The 19,913-nt window shown below is 46.9% G+C and overlaps 1 protein-coding gene across 9 annotated transcripts in view; it reads left to right on the top strand.

Annotated features, from left to right (window-relative positions):
* GRIP2 (glutamate receptor interacting protein 2) overlaps positions 1–19,913 on the top strand; it is a 260,711-nt gene that overhangs the window by 213,641 nt on the left and 27,157 nt on the right. For all 9 annotated transcript variants that reach the window (XM_071812943.1, XM_071812946.1, XM_071812945.1 and 6 more), the window contains exons 8-14: positions 3,413–3,560; positions 4,289–4,458; positions 8,652–8,777; positions 9,668–9,820; positions 10,022–10,208; positions 15,050–15,195; positions 15,832–15,912. In XM_071812943.1, coding sequence (XP_071669044.1) covers positions 3,413–3,560; positions 4,289–4,458; positions 8,652–8,777; positions 9,668–9,820; positions 10,022–10,208; positions 15,050–15,195; positions 15,832–15,912 — 1,011 coding nt within the window. The remainder of the gene's footprint in view (positions 1–3,412; positions 3,561–4,288; positions 4,459–8,651; positions 8,778–9,667; positions 9,821–10,021; positions 10,209–15,049; positions 15,196–15,831; positions 15,913–19,913) is intronic.

Raw genomic sequence — 19,913 nt, 5'->3', positions numbered from 1 at the left:
GGGAGGTAAAAACAAACAAACAAAAAACCACCAACCAACCAAAACCCAAAGAGAAAACAAACTAACAAAACCAAACCGACAATAACAATGACAAAAAAACCCAAAACAAAACACGAAACCAAAACCAATGAGTTGATCAGCCAGAAACTGGTGGAGTTTGAATAGTTAGGCTGTAGATAAACTCTGTGTGCCATCACACCAGGCACTGGGCTCCAAGCCCTTAGGACTGACTCATGGAGGGGAAGCTCTCTGCCAGAGATGATGAATGAGCAAAGTGATTTGCTGTGTCCTTCTCCTCCTCTCCCTTCCTCTGACTGCTCCTTTGCCCATTTGCTTTTAGGCTGGAGTTTTGTAGGGCTGAGGGGCTCTCCTGCTGATGGAGCGGAGGGCTGGTAGTGTCCCGCAAATGGGTGACTGCTTGGCATCTGCTGAAGTTGGAGGGATCACAAGTTGCTGGGCTGTGTCAGGAAGGGGGCAGCTCCTTGGTTTGGTTCTTCTAGGAGTTTATGGTTTATTTTGTTTGTATTTGCAAGGAGGTTGGCTTCTCTTCTCTCTCCTTCTCCCTCCTTCTCTCCCTCCTTCTCCCTCCTTCTCCCTCCTTCTCCCTCCTTCTCCCTCCTTCTCTCCCTCCTTCTCCCTCCTTCTCCCTCCTTCTCCCTCCTTCTCCCTCCTTCTCCCTCCTTCTCCCTCCTTCTCCCTCCTTCTCCCTCCTTCTCCCTCCTTCTCCCTCCTTCTCCCTCCTTCTCCCTCCTTCTCCCTCCTTCTCCCTCCTTCTCCCTCCTTCTCCCTCCTTCTCCATCCTTCTCCATCCTTTTCCTTCCTTCTCTCCCTCCTTCTCTCTCCTTCTTCCTCCTTCTCTCTTCTTCTCTCTGCCTCCGTTTCCCAATCTGTAAAATGGTACCATCCTCCTCTGGGAAGCACGATTCATTGCTTGCAAAACATTTTCAAACCCTTACGTGAAAATCTGCACAGCCACGTGAGGCAGTGTACGTGGTTTTCCTGTTCCTTGGTAACAAAACCCTAGAGAAACGATGCAAGTTGCTGTATCCATATTGCACTCCATATCACTGGCCTCAGTGGTGCTTGCTCTGCAACAAGGTGATTTTTGGCCCTCAGCACATGTTGAGCAGCATTTGGGTTGAATATCTCATGAATACTGAACCTTCAGAACAAATACTTAGAGTCTCGGCTTGAGAGAAAGGATCTTGCTTTAAGTAAGCTGAGGTTTGCTGTGAAATGCAGGAGAGCTGCGGATACCTTTTCCATGCCAGGTGAGGTTGCAGCCATGCGTGATGGTGCAAAAACACCTCGTGATACCAAAGCGGCAACACGAATTGACTCCCTGCAGTAAGCTTATCGCATGGCCTGCCCTGGCCTCTTTGTGTTTCTTTTTAGATTAGCTTCAGTGTAATAGCCCCATGTTAATCACGCCTCACAAGTATTGCTAAATTGCAGACTTCTGACCTTTGATTTGAGCCAAATCTTTCCCTACAATAATAAAGAGAGGCTTGTCTAGTATTTCCCCAACAAGTGCCTCTATAAAATGGATTTGGAGCGATTGCCATTTATGCCACTGGAGGTAAGAATGAAAAGGGATGGTGGGATGGCACATGCTGTGTGAAGAGGGACTGCGGGCTGGAGGCAGGACTGTGATATCCTACAGTCTTATTGATACTTACGTCCTGCCATGGGAGAAGGTACCCAAAGCCCTTTCCTCTCATCACCACACTGAGACCCACGCTGGGAAACACTTGGTAAAGCTGAGAAACTTGAATGCCAGGTAAAACCTGGGTATTTTCCATGCAAAGAAAGCTCTACTACTCCAGTAATCTTTTTTTTCCATCATTTTTTTTCATATCTCCTTCACTTCAGCTGATGTAATATAAGTTTCTGTCCCTCTTCAGAGGGTATGTGTTGCAAAACCAACATATAGCTGGTGTTTGCTGTTGGAATTGATCCTCAGTCTCTTGGTGCTTCCTTTGCTACCGAAGGCTTAAGTGCACCTTCTTCAGGCTTTAGCTGGGTGCTTTCTGTGTGTTTGGATTGAATTGGGGCTGTGCTTTTTGCCAGCACCTGCAGGTCTCCCCAGCGGTTCTTCTCAACAGAGAATAAGCAGTGTTTTATTTGAAGCCTTGCGCAAACTTTAGTGTGGCTCATTCCTCCTCCTTCCTCCCCTGGGAGAAAGGGCACTGAGTAGACCAGAGCCTGAACATCCCCTGGCTGATCCCCAGGGAAATTCTGTCTCCAGAGACTCAGCATCTTCAGCAAATCTCAGGAAAGACCTCTCAGTAGCTTAGCTTCCGAGATCTGCATCAGTGCTCCTGTTTATCAGAGAGCAAGAATGAGCCATGCATCAAGTTTTGGAGCCAAGTAGCATCAGCATTTTTAGTGGAGCGTAGCTTTGGAGGAGAAAAGCCTTACTATGAATAATTAAGCACTAAGGAGGCATCAGGCTCTCAGAGGGCTCTGCTGGCCTTTCCTTTGAAGCGGATGGCTGGGTTTCTGTGAAGTGCTTTTGTGGGTGGTCAAACTACACATGGGAAGCTGGTTGTGGGTTGAGTGGTGGTGATAACACGTTTGGGAATCCAGCCCTTTCACAATAGCTTTAGGTAATCTGGAAGCAAATGTATAATAGAGGTGGAGGGAATTTCTGTCTAATCAGCCAGAGACACAGGCTTTCTCTTTCCTCCTGTTTCTCAGAAGAGATGAATAGCTGTGGTGCAGGCTTATGCTAACAGGTGCAAGTCTATAGGAGTTTCGTGGTCTCGCTTTCAGCATCTATTAAGCTTATTGCAGAAATGCGTCTTTTAGACATGAGTTACCCCTGTGTTGTCTGATGAGAGAGAGAAGGCTTTTGTGGGCATGCAGGTAGGTAGCTCTGTGTCTGCATTCCCGCTGTCACACGGGAGGAGCTGCAATGAGCAGCTGAGCCGATATTTCGAAGCTGTTGCCGAAGCACTCAGGAGCTGACTGACACACAAGACTTCTGGTTACTTCAGAAAGTGGGATATTGTTTCTCTGTGCCTTTGCCTTTTTGTTTGTTCAGGACGAAGCCCATAACAGTGACGTCCTTCTGATCTTCCTTTTTTTGTGCTTTTAATACTGTTGATATGACCGCTACACAGCCTTTGAGCAATTTCTTGGTCTTGCTATTTAACCCCAAGAAAAGAGGCAGGGGGTTGTGTCCATGAGTGAATTGTTGTATTATCTCTTCATTATTACATATAGTTAGTGCAAAAGCAATTTTGCTTCTTGAATTTACTTCTTTGTTGAGTTACCTCGTGACACAGCCTGCAGGATGTCCAGACTACAGGTTTGATGATACACATGGCAAGTCAGCGCTGTTTGCCTCCGCCCGGTGTTTAGAAAGGCTGTATGAGATGTGTCTTCACATGCTTCTCTTGTTTTGCAGATACTGTAGCAAATGCTTCAGGTCCTTTACTAGTTGAAATAGCAAAGACTCCGGGATCTACGCTGGGAATCACGCTGACAACAACCACACACCGGAACAAGCAAGTCATTGTCATTGACAAGATCAAGCCGGCCAGCGTGGTGGACAGGTACAGATCTGAACAGGCTGCTCCTAAGCTTGGCTTTTTCCTTTTCCGCTGCCTTTTTCCCCTCATTTTAGTTATATACTTTTCTTCTCTGCCTTGCCTTGAAATCGCCATGCTCACGTGGTTTTAGCACTAAGGGTACTAAAAATATCTAACCCAACGCCAGGGGACTCTCCTCATGGGGAATGAATGTAACTCAGTGCATGTGAAAGCTGAGCTCTGTTTTAAAAACCTCAGCTCTGACTGCCCTGCAGCTTTGGAATAGCAAACACCTATTCTGGAGACTTCTGGCTAGAGCCTTTTCCTGATGGGCAAGTCAGCTACTCACCCTTTACACAGGGATGCAGAAAGACAGGCCGTAATGCAGCCCTAGCTGTGGTTAGTTGTATTTTTGAGCTTAACTGCTGGGTAGTAGGACTTACTACATGGCTGCGTGAGCCTCAGCAATCCAGACTATCTGTGAGTGGGCACTACTGAAAACTTAAAAGATCTTTCTCAAGCCACCAGCAGCACTGGCTCAAGCATGAACCGTCTTAATTGGTATTTTGACAATGCTTAAACCTAAGGTTCAAATTGGAAGTCAAAAAAAAAGATGTGGAAACAAAAAAACCACGTGAATTCACAATTCACACAATAATTCACAGTTGGATTTTGTATATTTCTGCTCCCAACTCTAAGGACGTGGATTTTGGCCATGTGTATCATTACCTCGCTTGCTGTTTCCTTTGCAGATGTGGTGCGTTGCACATTGGCGACCATATTCTCTCCATCGATGGCACGAGCACAGAGCACTGCTCCTTATTAGAGGCAACTCAGCTTTTAGCTGCCACTTCAGAAATCGTCAAGCTGGAGATATTACCTGTTCACCAAAGCAGGATGCCTTTGAAGCCTCCAGAAACAGGTGTGTTTTCTGTGCAGACACTGTTGGTTCCCCTTAAAATTCACTTGAGGTCTCTGCTGGGGCTCTTGCTACTTTTGAATGCTGGCAAGAGACTCCAAAGAGGGACATCTGTGAAGAGGAAAATAAAGAAATAAAAAAGATGTTTTGATGAAATGTATGTGATTAGATGATGTTCTTCAAGGGTGTGAATAGGAAAATAAAAGGTAACATCTGTGCTTGAATGGAGAAACTGGAGTTGGGAATCCCAGGGCTTTGCAGTGCTGAGTGCTGTGCAAGCGCTTCCTTAGTACCTCAGATAAGAGATTTTAATGGAGAAGGAGGAAAACAACCTTGGTGCTGGCAAATATATTTCTAAGCTCAATTTTTGTTTGCTGGTGCCTGGGAAGGCTTTGTAAAGGACACATCGGTATCTAGGTAGGGTCCTGCTGGACTTCCCTGGGGGGCAAAGCTGTAACACAAGCATTCATCTGCTGGACCAGCCTGTTTGCACGGCCACTGTGTCTGAGCAGCCAGGAGTAGAGTGAATGCATCTGTAACTGCTGCTTTCCACCACCCCCATAAAGAAATACTGGGAAAAAAAAATCTGGCTTCAGTGAAATCAAGCCCCAAATGCCTGTAAATGTCATCAGGAATCCACCCTGGTGAGCATCCTTTTGTTTCTCTTTCCACCTGAGAGGCTGACTCAGGCTCTCATGTAAACCTCACTGTGAAGAGAGCCTCAGTACCAGCAGATTTGTTGCAAATCCTGCCTGCAGTTTTCTTACAGTCCATACTGGTGGTCTTGTAATTCAGGTATTTCAGGCATAACTGTTCAGTACCAGCCCCTTTTGCAACCATTTTCAGTCACTTGTCTCTTGGGGATATGCATTTTAATAATATTGGTGCACAGTAGCCCTGGGCACAGCTCATCATTCTCTTCTAGGGCAGTTTGGGGAAAGGAGGAAAATATCTGTGTTGTCTTATTTAACTTAATGCAGTGAAACATAAAATCTAATAACATCTCCATGTCTAGAAAGAAATCTCTCACATGTCCAGTCCAATTTGTGCAGAATTAAAGCAGTTTAGCAAAGGGAATGGATGACTTGACCTTTGTGCCCAAGAAAAAATGGAAAGCTATAATCCTTTTTCAATGGCTGTTAAAATGAACTATTCTCCTCCTTCCATTAGTGCCATGGTCCTAATCTTCTTTCACAATATTTGCATTCAGAAGCAACTCAGGAGGAGGAGGAGCTGTGGAAGGACAACTCGATGTGTTCAGAGCCTTTTTACCCAAACCTCCTTACACTTATCAGTTTGCTGTGGCAGAAATACAGAACAGCAACCTGGCAGAGCAATTGCAATGCTTTATTATGAAAAAATAAGGGATATAAGAATTGTTCCCACTTTGATCAAGCTCTAACACGTGAGAGATCGTAGGGAAGGATGCTGTTCATTCACAAGGCTGTTAGGAAGCAGAGGTGTGTGGTTGGAGATCAGTGCTTGGGCTTGGACCTTCACCAGTGCTGATGGAGATGGGTAAGGGAGGTGGTGGTGGGGATGGGAAGGAGAGATTGGATATTAGGAGAGAATTCTTCACTGCAAGGGTTGTCAGGCATTGGAACAGGCTGCCCAGGGAAGTGGTTGAATCACGACCCCTGGAGGTGTTTAATAGGTGTATAGATGAGGTTCTTAGGGATGTGGTTTAGTGCTAGAGTTAGGTTATGGTTGGACTCGATGATCTTGACGGTCTGTTCCAACTGGAATGATTCTATGAGAGCACATTGGACGAGAGAAGCAGCTCACAAAGCCGTGCTCCTCTGGTGTAACCAGCCACATCCCTGTGCAGCCTGTGGTGAGCAGTTGAAGAACTGCACCAAAGTTGACAAACCGTGTTAGAACTTAGGAGAGATGCTGCCTTCTGCGCCCAGTGCTGAGCGCCAGCTCCACAGGCTGCTTCTTCTGAGTTTAGGGAAACAAACTAGGGGCAGTAAGGAAAGAATGGGCCATGCAAAAGCAAACTGTGGTGGTTGGCAAGGGAGTGAAGCCTGGGAAAAGCAGCCAAAGAGAGGAGACGGTGCAAACGCATCCCTGCTCAGCGCCTGCGTTACTGAGTCCTTCCAGCACGTGCCTGTGTGGGGCTTCTCAGGATGTTTAAGTGTGGCTTCTCGTGTAACCAAAATCCGGTTATTGAGGAGGCAGAGAGGGATCTGAAGCTGCAGCTGCCATGCAAAAATACAGTCTAATGCTGAAGCATGGGATTTGTCAAACTGAGTTTGCTTTCTCTGTGGCTCCGGGGGCGTTTGGAGAGTTTGTGGGAGGATTACGCCCTGCTCACAAGATCAGCGGGAGCGGATGGTGCCCAGGAGCGATACTGGGATGGATGGGTTTCCTCAGGCAGGGATGATGTATGAAAGCAAGGGGAAGGCTGCTGCAGGTTCTTAATCACAGAATTTTCCAAAATCTCGTCTCCTTCCTGATGCGCTGACAGCTGAGTTTCAAAGGCACTTTTTTTCTGTTGTGTCAGATATGAACTAAGTATTTATAGACAAATGGGAGAGTTTTAATTAGTATAAATGGATTAAATGATTTTGTATATATGCCCATAAGCTCTATCCCTCATGTTCAAAGTATTTAATTTTATTAAGAACTTTCCTTTTTGTCAAGACATAGCTACTTTTTTAAATTTAGAGCTGCCTGGCTCTGAATTTACTTTTGAATCCACAAAATAGAAACCCCAGAGCTGGAAATGGAGTTTTTGAGACATTGATACAATAAGTGCTAAACTCACTAAATGTTTAGCAAAGACTAAATATGATCACTATATTGGTTGGAAATCCTGACCTAAATGATTTGATGCCTGTGATGCACACACACAAAATGGGTTTCCACTGTTAAAGGCACTAACAGATGACCTTTAGATGAGATCTCTGGGCGGACTCTGAATAAACCGAGTCCCTGTGCCAGGTGTGCACCCTCAGAAAACTCTGGTAGTGCCAGTCCTGGTGGAGTTTATGCCTATTTGGAGGATACAGAGCCTGGAGGAGATCTCGTCCTGGAAAGGTGGTTGCTGGTCACTGGAAGTGGTTGCGAGATGCAGAGGTCTGGGATAACTCGTGGCTGCAGTGATGCTCTGCTGTGCGATGCTGTTCATGCTTATGAATAAAAACAATCTTGCTCATTAACCAGCAATTCCTCATGGAAGAAAATAGACCCAAACAGTGTGGTGCAGAGATTTGGGAGAGAAAACCCAGTGCTGCTAGGTGAGGAAAACTGATTGACCTTGTGCTGGCCAAGGGCAAAAGAGGAATCGGTGAGAACACACAAGAGACCTGTGCCTGGGGAGGTGTCTGAGGCATTTCAGAGGAGACTTGTGACATTGTGACCTGATGTCGCAAAGCCACAGTTCCTGGGACAAGGGATTTTGGGGTGATGGATGTCACACTGCAACAGATCTCTGCCAACGCGCGCTGGGCTGGGGTGAGGGTTGAAGCTGAAGCAGTTGCATGGCCTTGAATAGAGTCTTCCGTGTTGGTTCCATGTTTTTATTTGCTGTTTGCCACAGCATTGGCATCTCTTTGTGTGTCGGTGGCCCTCCGTAATTGCCTTTAAGCAGCAGTGTATAAAATCCCTTTTGTTCTGATGAGCTGGAGGTGGCCCTTTGCTCTCCCTGTCTTTCATCCACGTGTGCACCCTGCCATGGGTTCCTGGCCAAGAGCAGCTGCTAAACAACCCACTGCTGAAGCCAAGTGAAGTGCTCAGAGCAGTCCTTGGCATGTGCAGAAGCCTTGTCCCTGGGAGGGCAGCTCTGGCAGCAAGGTGTGAAACAGCACAAGGAGGTTTCCCCAGTGCTGTCGGAGAACGCTGATGGCCTTGATGGGAAACTTGTGGCTGGAGGGATCTTTTGCACATCGCACAACAGACTGCAAATGGTAACGACACCTGTGCGCTGCCAGCATGGCTTATCAGGCCGCTGGCTCAGGATGCGGAGATTTTTATGGGGAAAGGGTGGATTTCTGCCACTTTGCATCAAGTGTCATGAGGTTACACAGGGATGTATTTTCGCTCCTGGTGCCTGAAACACTGTGGCTGGGTCTTGACTTGTTCAGAGCCAGTGTGAGGCTCTTTTCTACAGTCTCCTGGCTTATGCTTCTCACCTTTTCTTTCTCTAACTTCTCTCTGCCTGTGGTGATTTCTGCTCCCCTGGGTGCCATCAGTCAAGGTGCAGAAGAGTGACCACCACCACTGCTGGGACCCCTGTGTCAACTACTGTCACACCCACCACCCCGGGCACTGCAAGACACCCACTTGGAACCAGACGTCTGGACAGGATTACTGCAAATGTAACCTCAGCACATGATGTTGCCCCCACCCCTCCATGTGTTCATTCATTTTGTGCCCTCCGTTTCTTTAATACCCAACTCCGTAACCTGGTTTGTCACTCATTTCATCCTTGGTCACCTGGGGCTGTTACCACAGGTCCAGTGCTGAAGTACAGAACCAGTGTGTGCAGCCCAGCACACACAGATCCGGTAATAGCACTGAGAGCCGTGTGCTGGGCATCCTCTGTCTCCCATCCTCAAACCCCCCACCCCAGTGCCCAGTTTCATGTGGCAAAAACGAGTTGCTGTGGGACAAGGAGGGCATCTCTGGTGATGTGTAGTAATACAATGCATCCAGCTCAACCCTGGTGCCACACAACATGTTAGGAGCCAGATTATGGCTGCTTCAAAATCTGTAAACACACCTCTTGAAATAAGTAGGCTCTGTTCAGCCCCAAATTTCTTGTCTTATGGCAGTAAGACAGGGAGGAGGAATCATCACACTGTGTCCAAACTGTGGGAAGCAGACAAGGCAGCCCAGTTGCCCAGCAGCTCAAGTTCAAGCTGGGGTTTCTCTTTGTGTGTATTTAAGATTCATTAGTGCCATGGTGCCAACCTGCTGTTGGCTGCCCTGCATCTGTGATGTGCATCTCACCTGGTGGCCTGGATGTTGCAGTGACAGGCAGCCCAGCCATGGGAGTCAGTGCACACCAGAGAGCAATGTCCATCCGAGTCCAAGCCCACTCTCAGCTCTCCTGGAGCTACAAGTCCAGGACAACGTTCTCACCTTGTCTTGAGCCTGGGAAGAAGGAGATAGTCCAAACACATCAAGTGTTTGATGAACACCCATTAGATGAACCTGCTGCCGTGCTTCTCTGCGCACATCCTTAACGTGGTCTGTATCTCCCCAGCTCTGGTGGCTGCCAACTTCTCATCTCCCACCATGAACGCGCAGGGCTTCCCATGCCAGAACTCCAACACGCTACCTCGCAGCTCCCACCCCATGAGCCCCCGCACCACCATGCTGAGGAGGAGGCAGAAGAAGAAGGAGCACAAGAGCTCACGTAAGAGAGGCAGTGGGCTGGGGTGTGCATGCTTGCTTTGCTGTCCTTATTGTTGACGTAGCTGGGGTAGGACTGCTCATCTCAGCACGGTCAGTGCCTCCCTCATCCTTGGTCACTGTCCCCACCGGTGTCAGACCAAGGTCCACGACCAGACCTACGTTGACCGTGACCTCCCTGACCTTCTGCCTCTCTCTTCCTCAGTGTCGCTGGCCTCCAGCACGGTGGGTCCTGGCGGGCAGATAGTCCACACGGAGACAACAGAGGTGGTGCTCAGGGGAGACCCTTTGAATGGCTTCGGACTTCAGCTCCAGGGAGGCATCTTTGCTACCGAAACCCTGTCTTCCCCACCTCTCGTCCGTTTTATTGAGCCCGACAGCCCGGCAGAGAGGTTAGAGACCTTGCCCTTGGATGCTGATGGTGCTGCTGCTGAACATTTCATGGTTTGGTTTGTTTTCTCTCCTCAGAGGCTCATGTAGATATTTACTATCATCTTTGTAATATCTCCCATTCTTCACTGGGCATGGTTTACTGTCACTGCCATTTCTGCACTCGTCGGCTGACCGCGGCCTCCCTCGCATCCCAGGTGAACGTCTTGGCACCAGGCTGCGGCTGTTCTGGGAGGAGGAGGAAGGGAGCGTGTATCTGTGGGAGACAGCCATTCCCATTCCTTTTTATTTTTTGTTTTCTTTCTTTTTGAAAGATAAAGCTTTTGTCTGGGTGCAGAAAGGGGGAATATCTAAATAAGTGGGCCTAGCAAAGTGTTTTCTGCCGGTTTCATTGTAGCAGAGCCTAGCTGTATAAATTGGCTTTAAAGCCAAGGTTTTGAACTGCAGAGGAGGGTTCTGATCGAGGAGCAGGTGGGTGCTGCATTTAAGGACTCTTGCTTTTGCTCAATAATGCTGGGAAAAGAGCAGAAGGGAGGAGTGTCATTAACTGCTGCGTGTCACCCCTTGGGGACACTGGCAGCAGTGGCTGCTTCAGTGGCTGAGTCTCAGAAGCTCTGGCTGCTCTGGCTAAACTTCTCCCCATACCCATGCTGGCTGGATGTAAAGTCTGCCCAAATGTCTATGCGGGACAATGTAGATGCCATGTAGTGACGTTTTTCTCACTAAAGGGACCAGGTCCCAGCTTGGCTTGAGCTCCTGCAGAGTGGAAAGGAGAGCTGGTTTTGTGAGATGCAACAGTGAGGGGTGAGCTGGCACTTTAAAGCGTCATACTGGTTCCTCTTCCCACCTGTGATTTCCACTGGTGGCCCATCCTGCCGAGGGTGCCTGAGGTTCGGTGATGTGCCAGTGCTCAGCGCCTGCTGCAGACCCTTCGGGGGAGGAGACTCCAAGGGTCTCATCAGCATGTGCTGATGGTTGGTATCCTCAAGCCAGCTCGGCACAAACCCATGGGGAGTCACACATCTGGGAAAGCACCTGCAAAAGGAAATGAGAGTCCCTGATGTGCAGAGTGGTCTTGGTGTGGGATCTCCTCCAGGCAGCCGATGCAGGGGCAGGGGAAAGCACCAGTGCCCGGTGCTTGTGTCTGTGGGAGGACGGGGACAAGGGGCTGGCACAGGAGAAAGAGTTGTGCTGCGTGATGCAAGCTAAGAGAGCTTTCAAAAGCCTTTTATGCCTTTTGTTTGTTTGTTTTCAAACAGGGTTTAAAAAGGAAAGTGATGGTATTTTGGCTTGGTTGGTTGGGCTCTATTACCAGGGTGAATTTGGCTCACGTTGCAAAGCACCAAACTCCTTTTATAAATCAGGCAGCAACAAAGCCTGCTGTCCCAGGGCAGGAGGGAGATGTGCGACATCCTTTGTTTTATGCTCTTACCGAGCCTGTAGGAAAGCAAAGCCCCGTGGTGCGATCTTGCCTGGCTCTAATGTGCCACACGCACCGCTCTGCCTCTCGGCTGCCCACCCAGCAGGATTCGCACTCTCCTGGCTGCTGCTTTCTGGCAACAGGGAGCAATCCTCTCTGCTTTTGCAGCCTGGATTTGATTTGGGGATTAAATCTCCTAGACCGTGCATCTCTCCTCCCCAGCTTGAAGTGATAAGTGCACTGGCTTTGCAGCAAGGTGGAAAAGGCAGCTTTATGTTTTCATTTCACTTGTTGTTCCTTGCTGTCCCACAGAGCTTGTTTGTTCCATCCTTCCTAGATGCCGTGCCCTTGAGAGGTTCTGTGTAAGTGCAACCCAAGACATTAGAACCATTTTTCTCCCCTTTACCAAGCTGGGCTCTTGGCTGAGCTACGCTTTTTCTTGTGCTGCAGTTGTTGCCCTTTGCAAAACAGGGTTTTGGTGGAGATAAAGGGATCAGGCTCAGCAGCCTGGGTCTGTTCTGCATTGTTTGCGCACTCCCATGCAAGACCTGCAAATCTAAATGTGCTGTTGCACAAGGGTATGATCCATAATTGCTTTGTCCGTCTTACTTGCCCTGGCGGAGCTGTCTCTTGGGTGTCCAGCAAATTTGAGTGCTACCAGGGAGCAGGATGGCATCGCCCTCTTTTCAGGGAGGTTGGGCTGCCTCGTATTTATTATCTGCTTCGTGCTAGCTTGTGGCAGGCGGTTGGAAGCAAAAGCTCTAAGCTCCCTGACTTGTGATTTGTTTTACAGCCAATAACCTCTAATAGATCTCCCTCCCCACCTGTTGTTTTCTGGGTGCAAGATGAAGCCTTTGGGCTCCAAATGAGACAGTGATTCAGCCCCTGTTATCAGCAGGGAGGGTGGAATAGGAAGATGCCTGACATCCCTTCTTGGCTGCCTTGAAACACACAGCTTTTGTGTCCTTCCTCCCCCAGCTGTCACCGACAGCAGTGGGAGACTATCTGGATTCTCCATCCTGGTATCCAAAATCAATGCTTCCTGCTGAGTTACATGTTTTCTAGCTCTGCTCAGACACAGTTGTTTGATCGTTGTGTTTCTGGCTTTTGAGTATGAATAGTTTGTCAGAGGGAAGTTTAGCAGCTGGGTGAAGCTGTCAGCAAAGCTTTGATCTCCTGGGGGCTGGGACCTGCCCGCTGACATGTGGATACAGATGTGCAGGCATACACAGATGCAAAAGAAATAAAATACTTCTGACCTAACAGAGCTATTGGCTATAAAACACCCAGGCAAATCCACCATGAGTGAAGAAACGAAAGAAATAGTTGTTTGTGAGACAGTAGCTCTGGTGAGAAGGGTGGAAGGTGTTTGTTTTCATGCTGAGTAAAAGTGTCCTGTGATTTCTCAGCCCTTGTGGCTGAAATGGTGATGCCAAAATGAACTGTGTCCTTGTGAGACCTTGAAATGACAAAGTGATGTCTGTGTGATGCTGGTGTTGACCCTTCCTTTCCAAAAGGTGCACTCTGACCATAGCAAGAGGTCTTGGTGCTGGAGGAGGCATCTCTGTCATACTCCTTGCCATCTTCATATTTATAAGCTGATATTTCCAAGCACAACTATGTGGCTGCAGAGCCACAAGTCCAGTAAAGGACCGTAATTAAACTTGATGCAATTTATTCGCAAGGTTGGATTCATTTGTACACCATAGAGTTGTCTGTCCTAATCCAAGTCTCCTTGAACAAACACTTCTGAATTTACATACCATAAAATAACCAGCATTTTTCCATGGGTGGCATGAACTCAGGCAGCAGCATAAATAAACTGCAAGTTTAATACCTTCCTACCAGTAAAATAACCTCCCTGGGCTCTCTCCAAATTTGCTCCTATCTCTGCTTTTGATGGGCCACTGGCAAAAACTGTTGTGCTTGTGCATTTCTTTTGAATGTGTGTATTTTTTCTTGATAACCTGGCCTTTCATATATGTCCTGTTGTTTGGAGGTGAATAATACAGCCAGTGTCCCTTGCTTTTGATGTTATCTTCATGTGGCCAGAAGCTGCAGTACCATGTTTTCTTAAAACTGGATTGGGTGTGAGTGATGAAGAGTGGGTAGAAGGATTAGTAAAAAACCAAGCTGTCTTCCATGAAATATCGGTGGAGGGTGACATCTAGAAAGGAGAGGGCAAAGGATGTGCTTGATCCTTAAAGAGCAAGGGAATAAAGATTCTTTGGAGAAGGCTCAAAACAGGATAGTTGATGTCTTCTGGGAAATCTTTGTGGTAAAATAACTACAAATGTAGAGGTGAACCTTAGACTTGTTCCCATAACCCTTGACCCATTCTGGAGACCCCTCTGTAGCTTATGTTAATGATGGACAAGGAATGGTTTCTCAAGCTCTGCTCAAGTGGACAGCCTTACAGATGTGAGCAGAAAATCTGGAAAGACGTGGTTATAGCGAACAACTGATGAAGGATGAGGAGGATGAGCAACCCACTGCCCGTGGCCAGTTGTGGGGAATGCTGCACTCTTGATTTTTGTAGAGACATGGGCTAGTTCAGTAACACAGAAGGTTGTCTTGCTGGTGTTAGATGGAGGGGGGGCTGCATTTTGGATGTGGTGGTTCGTGTGTGAAAAAAAACTTGCTCAGAAATAGAGAGAGGGCCCAAGAGAAAAGCCATACTTCAGCAGTTTATCTCCAACATAGCCTTGCCATCGTTGTTTTTCTTCCAAAGTAAAAAAACCTGCTGATCTGTGCTCTTGAAGAACGCACGTCTAAACCAAAAACCCCGAAGTGCCAGTTGTACTGGCAGGATATCGTGTGGGAATAATATTGACCTTTCAAGGCAGTTAAGCAGTATCCATGTACGTTCGGCTTCCAGAAATGCAATTACAAGGGATAAATGATTATCTAATTTGCTGAGATGTTTCAGGGAGTTCATTGGATTGTAGCTTCAGTCAGTATTAGCCATGTATTAAACAGAGGCAATTTTCAGTGCCATTAGCTTGGGTTTCAGAGGGTGCAAGCACGTGGAAAGAGCCATATACCGTTATATAGGGTAGGAGACCACGTGCCCTTGCACTTATGCACCAGTTGGCCATGGTGTTGGCTTTCAGGAAGGTGAGCGCTACCTTTTTTTTCTTCCTGGAAGTTGCAGGAAGTACAACCAAAATGCAAAGTATGTCTGAATTTAAGCAAACCACCAGGGTTTTCTGCCTTGTGACCTTCTAGGGGCGCTCAGCACTGGGATGGGCAGTGCAGAATGACTTATCTTGTCTTTGGGGCCACTTCTGCAGATTTGTCTCTACTCTGTGTGTAGTAATAGATTTCCCTGGCAAAAGTAACTCACGGCTGGTTGTGGGGTTGTTTTTCTCCTTTCTTCTGTCTCCTTGTCCCCTTCCCCTCTTTTCCCAACATGAACTGCAGGTGTGGGCTGCTGCAAGTAGGAGACAGAGTCCTTTCTATCAACGGCATTGCGACTGAGGACGGGACCATGGAGGAAGCTAATCAGCTTTTGCGTGATGCTGCGCTCACGAACAAAGTGGTGCTCGAGATCGAATTTGACGTCGCAGGTACGTTGCCAAAGGAATTTCTGCTCCTCGCTGCCAGCAGGACTCTGCCAGGGCCTTTACTAACCCATAGGAGGGGGTGTATTCACACAAATACATGAGTTATTTGCTAGAGCTCAGAGGGAAGAGCAAGAGGACCGTGTAAGGACCTTTTCCATTTCTTGTTCTCTAATATGCACTAAGATGGAGGGTCCTTCTTCTGATCCCTTCATAAGTGCCTTGTTCTTGCCACTTGGCTGTAAGGAGTATTATTTGCCCCCATTACTATGAATAATATTGATGTTAATTTATGGCCTTGAAAGCAAGGAGGAAGCCAAAGCTATTGGCTGGGGCTAATGTGCAGCTCGGTATTACAAAAAAACCCCAGAAACCAAAAAGCTTTTCCTTTTACATTGACAGCTGCCTCAGTCTTGAAATAAAGCATGGTATGAGCACTTTGCTTGACATTCAGAGCATGTATTTTTAATCAGAATCCAAATTTTAACCTGAAGTCTGCAGGACCTCAAATAGCAACCTTATTTGAATCAATAAAACTGGATTTTATGGGCTTGTTTTTCTTGGTTCCAAAGAAACCATCCATTCAACTGAAAACTCACTCTTTTCTCCTGTTTCCTTTTTTGTCTCTTTTTGGTTTTATAGAGTCTGTCATACCCAGCAGCGGTACTTTCCATGTTAAATTGCCCAAGAAAAGGGGTGTAGAGCTTGGAATTACAATTAGCTGTAAGTATTGCTCAGACTTGTGCTTGCAGTTGCAAGAGCCGCTGCTTTTCCACCCTGGCACATCAGAGAGGCCCAGCGGAGAGAGAGAAGATTCTGTGGGGATTCCTGACAGTGCTCGCAGTGCTTGTGATTGATCCCAAATTGAATTAGATGTGTGGTCCCTACCTGCCACAGAGAAAAGCAGCTGCAGGAAGGGTTGGAGCAAAGGATCATAGAATCATTTTGGTTGTAAGAGACCATCAAGATCATTGAGTCCAACCATAACCTAACTCTGGCACTAAACCATGTCCCTAAGAACTTCATCTACATGTCTTTTAAATCCCTCCAGGGATGGTGACTCAACTGTTTCCCTGGGCAGCCTGTTCCAATGCCTGACAACTCTTTCTATGAATAAGTTTTTCCTAATATCCAATCTGAACTTTCCCTGGTGCAACTTGAGGCCATTTCCTCTCATTCTACATCTGAAATGATGAGCTGGTCTGTGCCACGGACTTACAGTATAGTATATTATTAGTAATATTATTTTTATTTCCTTGCTCACATTCGTATTATGTTCCTGTCTGGGTCTTGTGGGACTTTTGCAGGGGAGGGTGGAGGGAATAAAGCAAGAGTGAGGTGAACCCACAGCTTGAAGGGTAGAGAGGAGGAGGAGGATGAAAAGGATGGGTGGTCCTAGAGGTGGGGGGAAGGCGCTTTAGTGACAGGAGAAGGTGCTGGGCAGGGTTTGCCAGCAGCTCTTGCATTGACTAACCCCAACCATGGAAGAGGAGATCCTGTGCCACGATTTGATGGGCGCCGAGAGGACATAAACCTTTTTCTTTCTCCTCTCTCTTTTCTGTTTCTCTCTAATTATCTTTGTTTCTCTTCTGAAGCATGTTTTTCATTTAAAGACCTTTTGGCTTCTTTGGAGGGGATGCTGTAAGGGGATGATACAGGCAGATCCATGCCAAATTTCTGGCTGGCCAGGGGTCTTGTTACGCCTTGCATCAGTTAACATTTCATTTATGAAATACGAGCAGGTCTTGCGTCACTCATCCCACTTTCCCTGCTGGGTAAATGGAGTTGAATCATCTCAGATTTACTGTGCCCAGAGGCTGCCGCCACCTCTCAGCTGAAACAGAGAAACTTGTGAGACTGCAGTAATGGGATCTTGAGTCTGAGCTCCCGGGAGCGTGGACCCAGCTGTGTCTGGGGAATGCAGTTGCTAGGGACACTGTAAAAAGAGGTTTCATTAAAATAGATAAGCAATTTATAATTACCTCTTGGCATTTACAGCATTAGTCAGTGAGTTAATTGGAGGTGTTCTGGTCTAAGTGGGTTGATTCTCAGGAGTGACTCGAACATCGACAGGGTGACGACTTTGCGCCCTGTGTTATTTCTTCTCATTCTTGCCAGCTTCCCCTATTTGTGCCAAAAGGATAATCCTGAGAAATAGCAGCACAGTATTTAACATTTAGCTTGGTAGCAATTACTATCTGAACACATCAAAGTGCTTTCAGAAAGCAGCGGGGTGCCCGTAAGGACATTTCAGTGGGGGGAGTGGGGCACGGTGCAGCAGCCCAGCCCGCTGCGTTGGCATCGCCATCGCAGGTAGCAACCCAGGATGATGGATCAGGGAGCAAAAACTGCTGGCTTGAACAGGGGTTTCGCCTCATTTCAGCTTCTAAGCTTAGTTTTTGCCAGCAACTCCCAGGTTCTGTTTTGCTCTCCAGTTGTTATTGTGGAGTCTCACTTAAATGGGACCTTCTTCAGGTGTGCATTTACACTTCAAATGTACTTTTATGTTGAAAATATTTTCATTTGAAATTTGTTTAGAGAATTGATTTCACACACTTTTTGGAAATCACTTCCAAATAAAAAGAAACTAACCCCTGGGTTTTAAATAGTTAGATACCCATTATTTAACTACAAAGCAATTTTTTAACATTATAATAGATTTTTGATTGTTGAACACGTTTGCAGCACATTGTTGAAGTAATCCATATGCATAAACTTAAGATGTATTTCAGTCCTTTGCTGAATCAAAGCCAAAATTATATTTACAACTGGAGCAAAAAGCCAGCCAGAAAATGCGGTGGCAAGGATGAAATGCTAGTTGAATTCTAATTCTGTTTTCATATATTAGTCTGGATAAGCCTATGTCCACATGATCCTTAGCAAATTAGATCATCACTTTGTCACTCTGCCTCTGACTGGGCAGATAAATATACCAAACATTGAAACCAAAGCAAGCAGCCTTATGGTACCTCCTGCAGGGACATGATGTGCATGCAGGAGTGTGATGCAAGAGAAAAGAGGTAAAAATAACTCTGTTTTGTTCAGTTTCTCCTGGTTCTGCTAATTTGGATGCTTGTCTAGATCTAGAAGCAGCTTTTACAGCTCTCCTTCTGACAAGGAAAAAGTGTGTAACTACTGTTTTATAGCAGAGGACTTGGCTTACTGGCCTCCCACGTTCGATTCCTGTTCCCTATTCCGTAGAACTTGGGCAGGTTAAATAGATGACAAGCCAGAGGGGTCAGCAGAAGATCCCCCTGCACTGTTGTGACCACAGAATTGGGTTTGTCCATAAACTTGGTGGTCCAGCTACAGTGTTGATGAAAGATCGTTGCTTTCGTTGAGTTTTACCTGAGCTTCAGCAGATTCATCTGTAGTTAATTCCTCTGCTGCCTTCTTACACAGGCAGAAAGTGTTCTGACCTCATTGGAGGAAATAAAACTGATCAAGTCCTTGCAGTGCTGTGGCTCTCAGAGCTAATTGGGAGATGGGCTAAGTGGGGAGAGCAGGATTCTTGATGGATGCGTTGGACGAATTCATGTAATGGAGCTGACTGTGGGAGGAACCATCAATCTGCTGGAAAGGTTCATAAAAGGGCTGAAGAGCAGGAGGTTTTTGTGTGAGGAGGGCAGGCACTGACAGGTCTGGGATGAACATGGGGCGTCTGCAATTGCTGCTGGCGAGGGGCAGATGTTTGCTGAGGACATTTCGTTGCCGAGGTCTCAAGGTTTTCTAGAAGGAGAATGCTTGGGCCAGGTGAGCCCCTGGTTGCGATCTGTGCGTGCAGGTGGGTTTATTCCCCCTGCTCCAACACAGCATAGCAGGGGGATGCAGGAAATTAAGATGCGTGATGGAAATATATGCATATAGTGTTATGTCCCCTTCCATTCCCTGAAGGATGAGCAGGAAATCCGAGGGGTGAGACTCTCACTGATTCCGCTTTGTATTTCTGTGGCACGATGCCCTGAAGTTTCATTTCAGTCTCCTACATTTGCTAAATGAAAATTAGCAAAGCAAAACACCAAAGCTGCCTTGTGTGTGCTGCTTCCTTGCGCTTTGTCCAGGGGGTGACAGGACAAGGAGCCAGCAAAATCACCCTGGTTTTCTCCATCCTCCAGTGCCTCGGGTTCTGTCCCAGGAAGAAGCTGCATTTGTATGTAGAAAAACTGCTCTGCCTGAAGAGCAAAGCATTCTGTCCTTTAAGAGCAAAGCGTGCTCTCCTTGCTGCTCTATGAGGTTCAGAGAGCTGGGTGGGCTGTGGAGCTCAACTGTTTGCAGAGACCTCTGAGGTGCTCGGAATGGTGAGGATGCAAAGACTCAGTGCAAACTGAGGTTTTTGACACAGGGATGTGAAGATTCGGCTCTTGTTAGCCTGAACTACTCATCTCCATTAGCAGAGCACGCGCCTTAAGTGCTCTGATGTTGCTGCCTGCATTCAGTTCTAATGATACAGTTACGCCTTTGTAGGTTTTCTGTAAATCTCTTACAAATTAAAATCTCCAGCAGCGAGAAGCTAATAGTTGTGTATTCTTGTATGTTCAATACCTGACCTCTTAAAATAAGATATGGATTTGTTATTAGCCTCTGGAAAATGATAGTTGATTACACAAAAGATTGCTTTTTGTGGTTGGTGTGTGGCCATTTTGTGCGTGTGGTCTGGTGGTGTTTGTTGGGTTTTTTTTTCGTCTGTCTCAAATATCCTCTCCAAGGTCTAGTTGTGAAATTTG

Source organism: Patagioenas fasciata, chromosome 10, assembly GCF_037038585.1.
Source record: "Patagioenas fasciata isolate bPatFas1 chromosome 10, bPatFas1.hap1, whole genome shotgun sequence".
Taxonomy (NCBI): Eukaryota; Metazoa; Chordata; class Aves; order Columbiformes; family Columbidae; genus Patagioenas; species Patagioenas fasciata.
The sequence above is the reverse complement of the archived record's forward strand: the minus strand, read 5'-3'. Positions and strand labels throughout refer to the sequence as shown.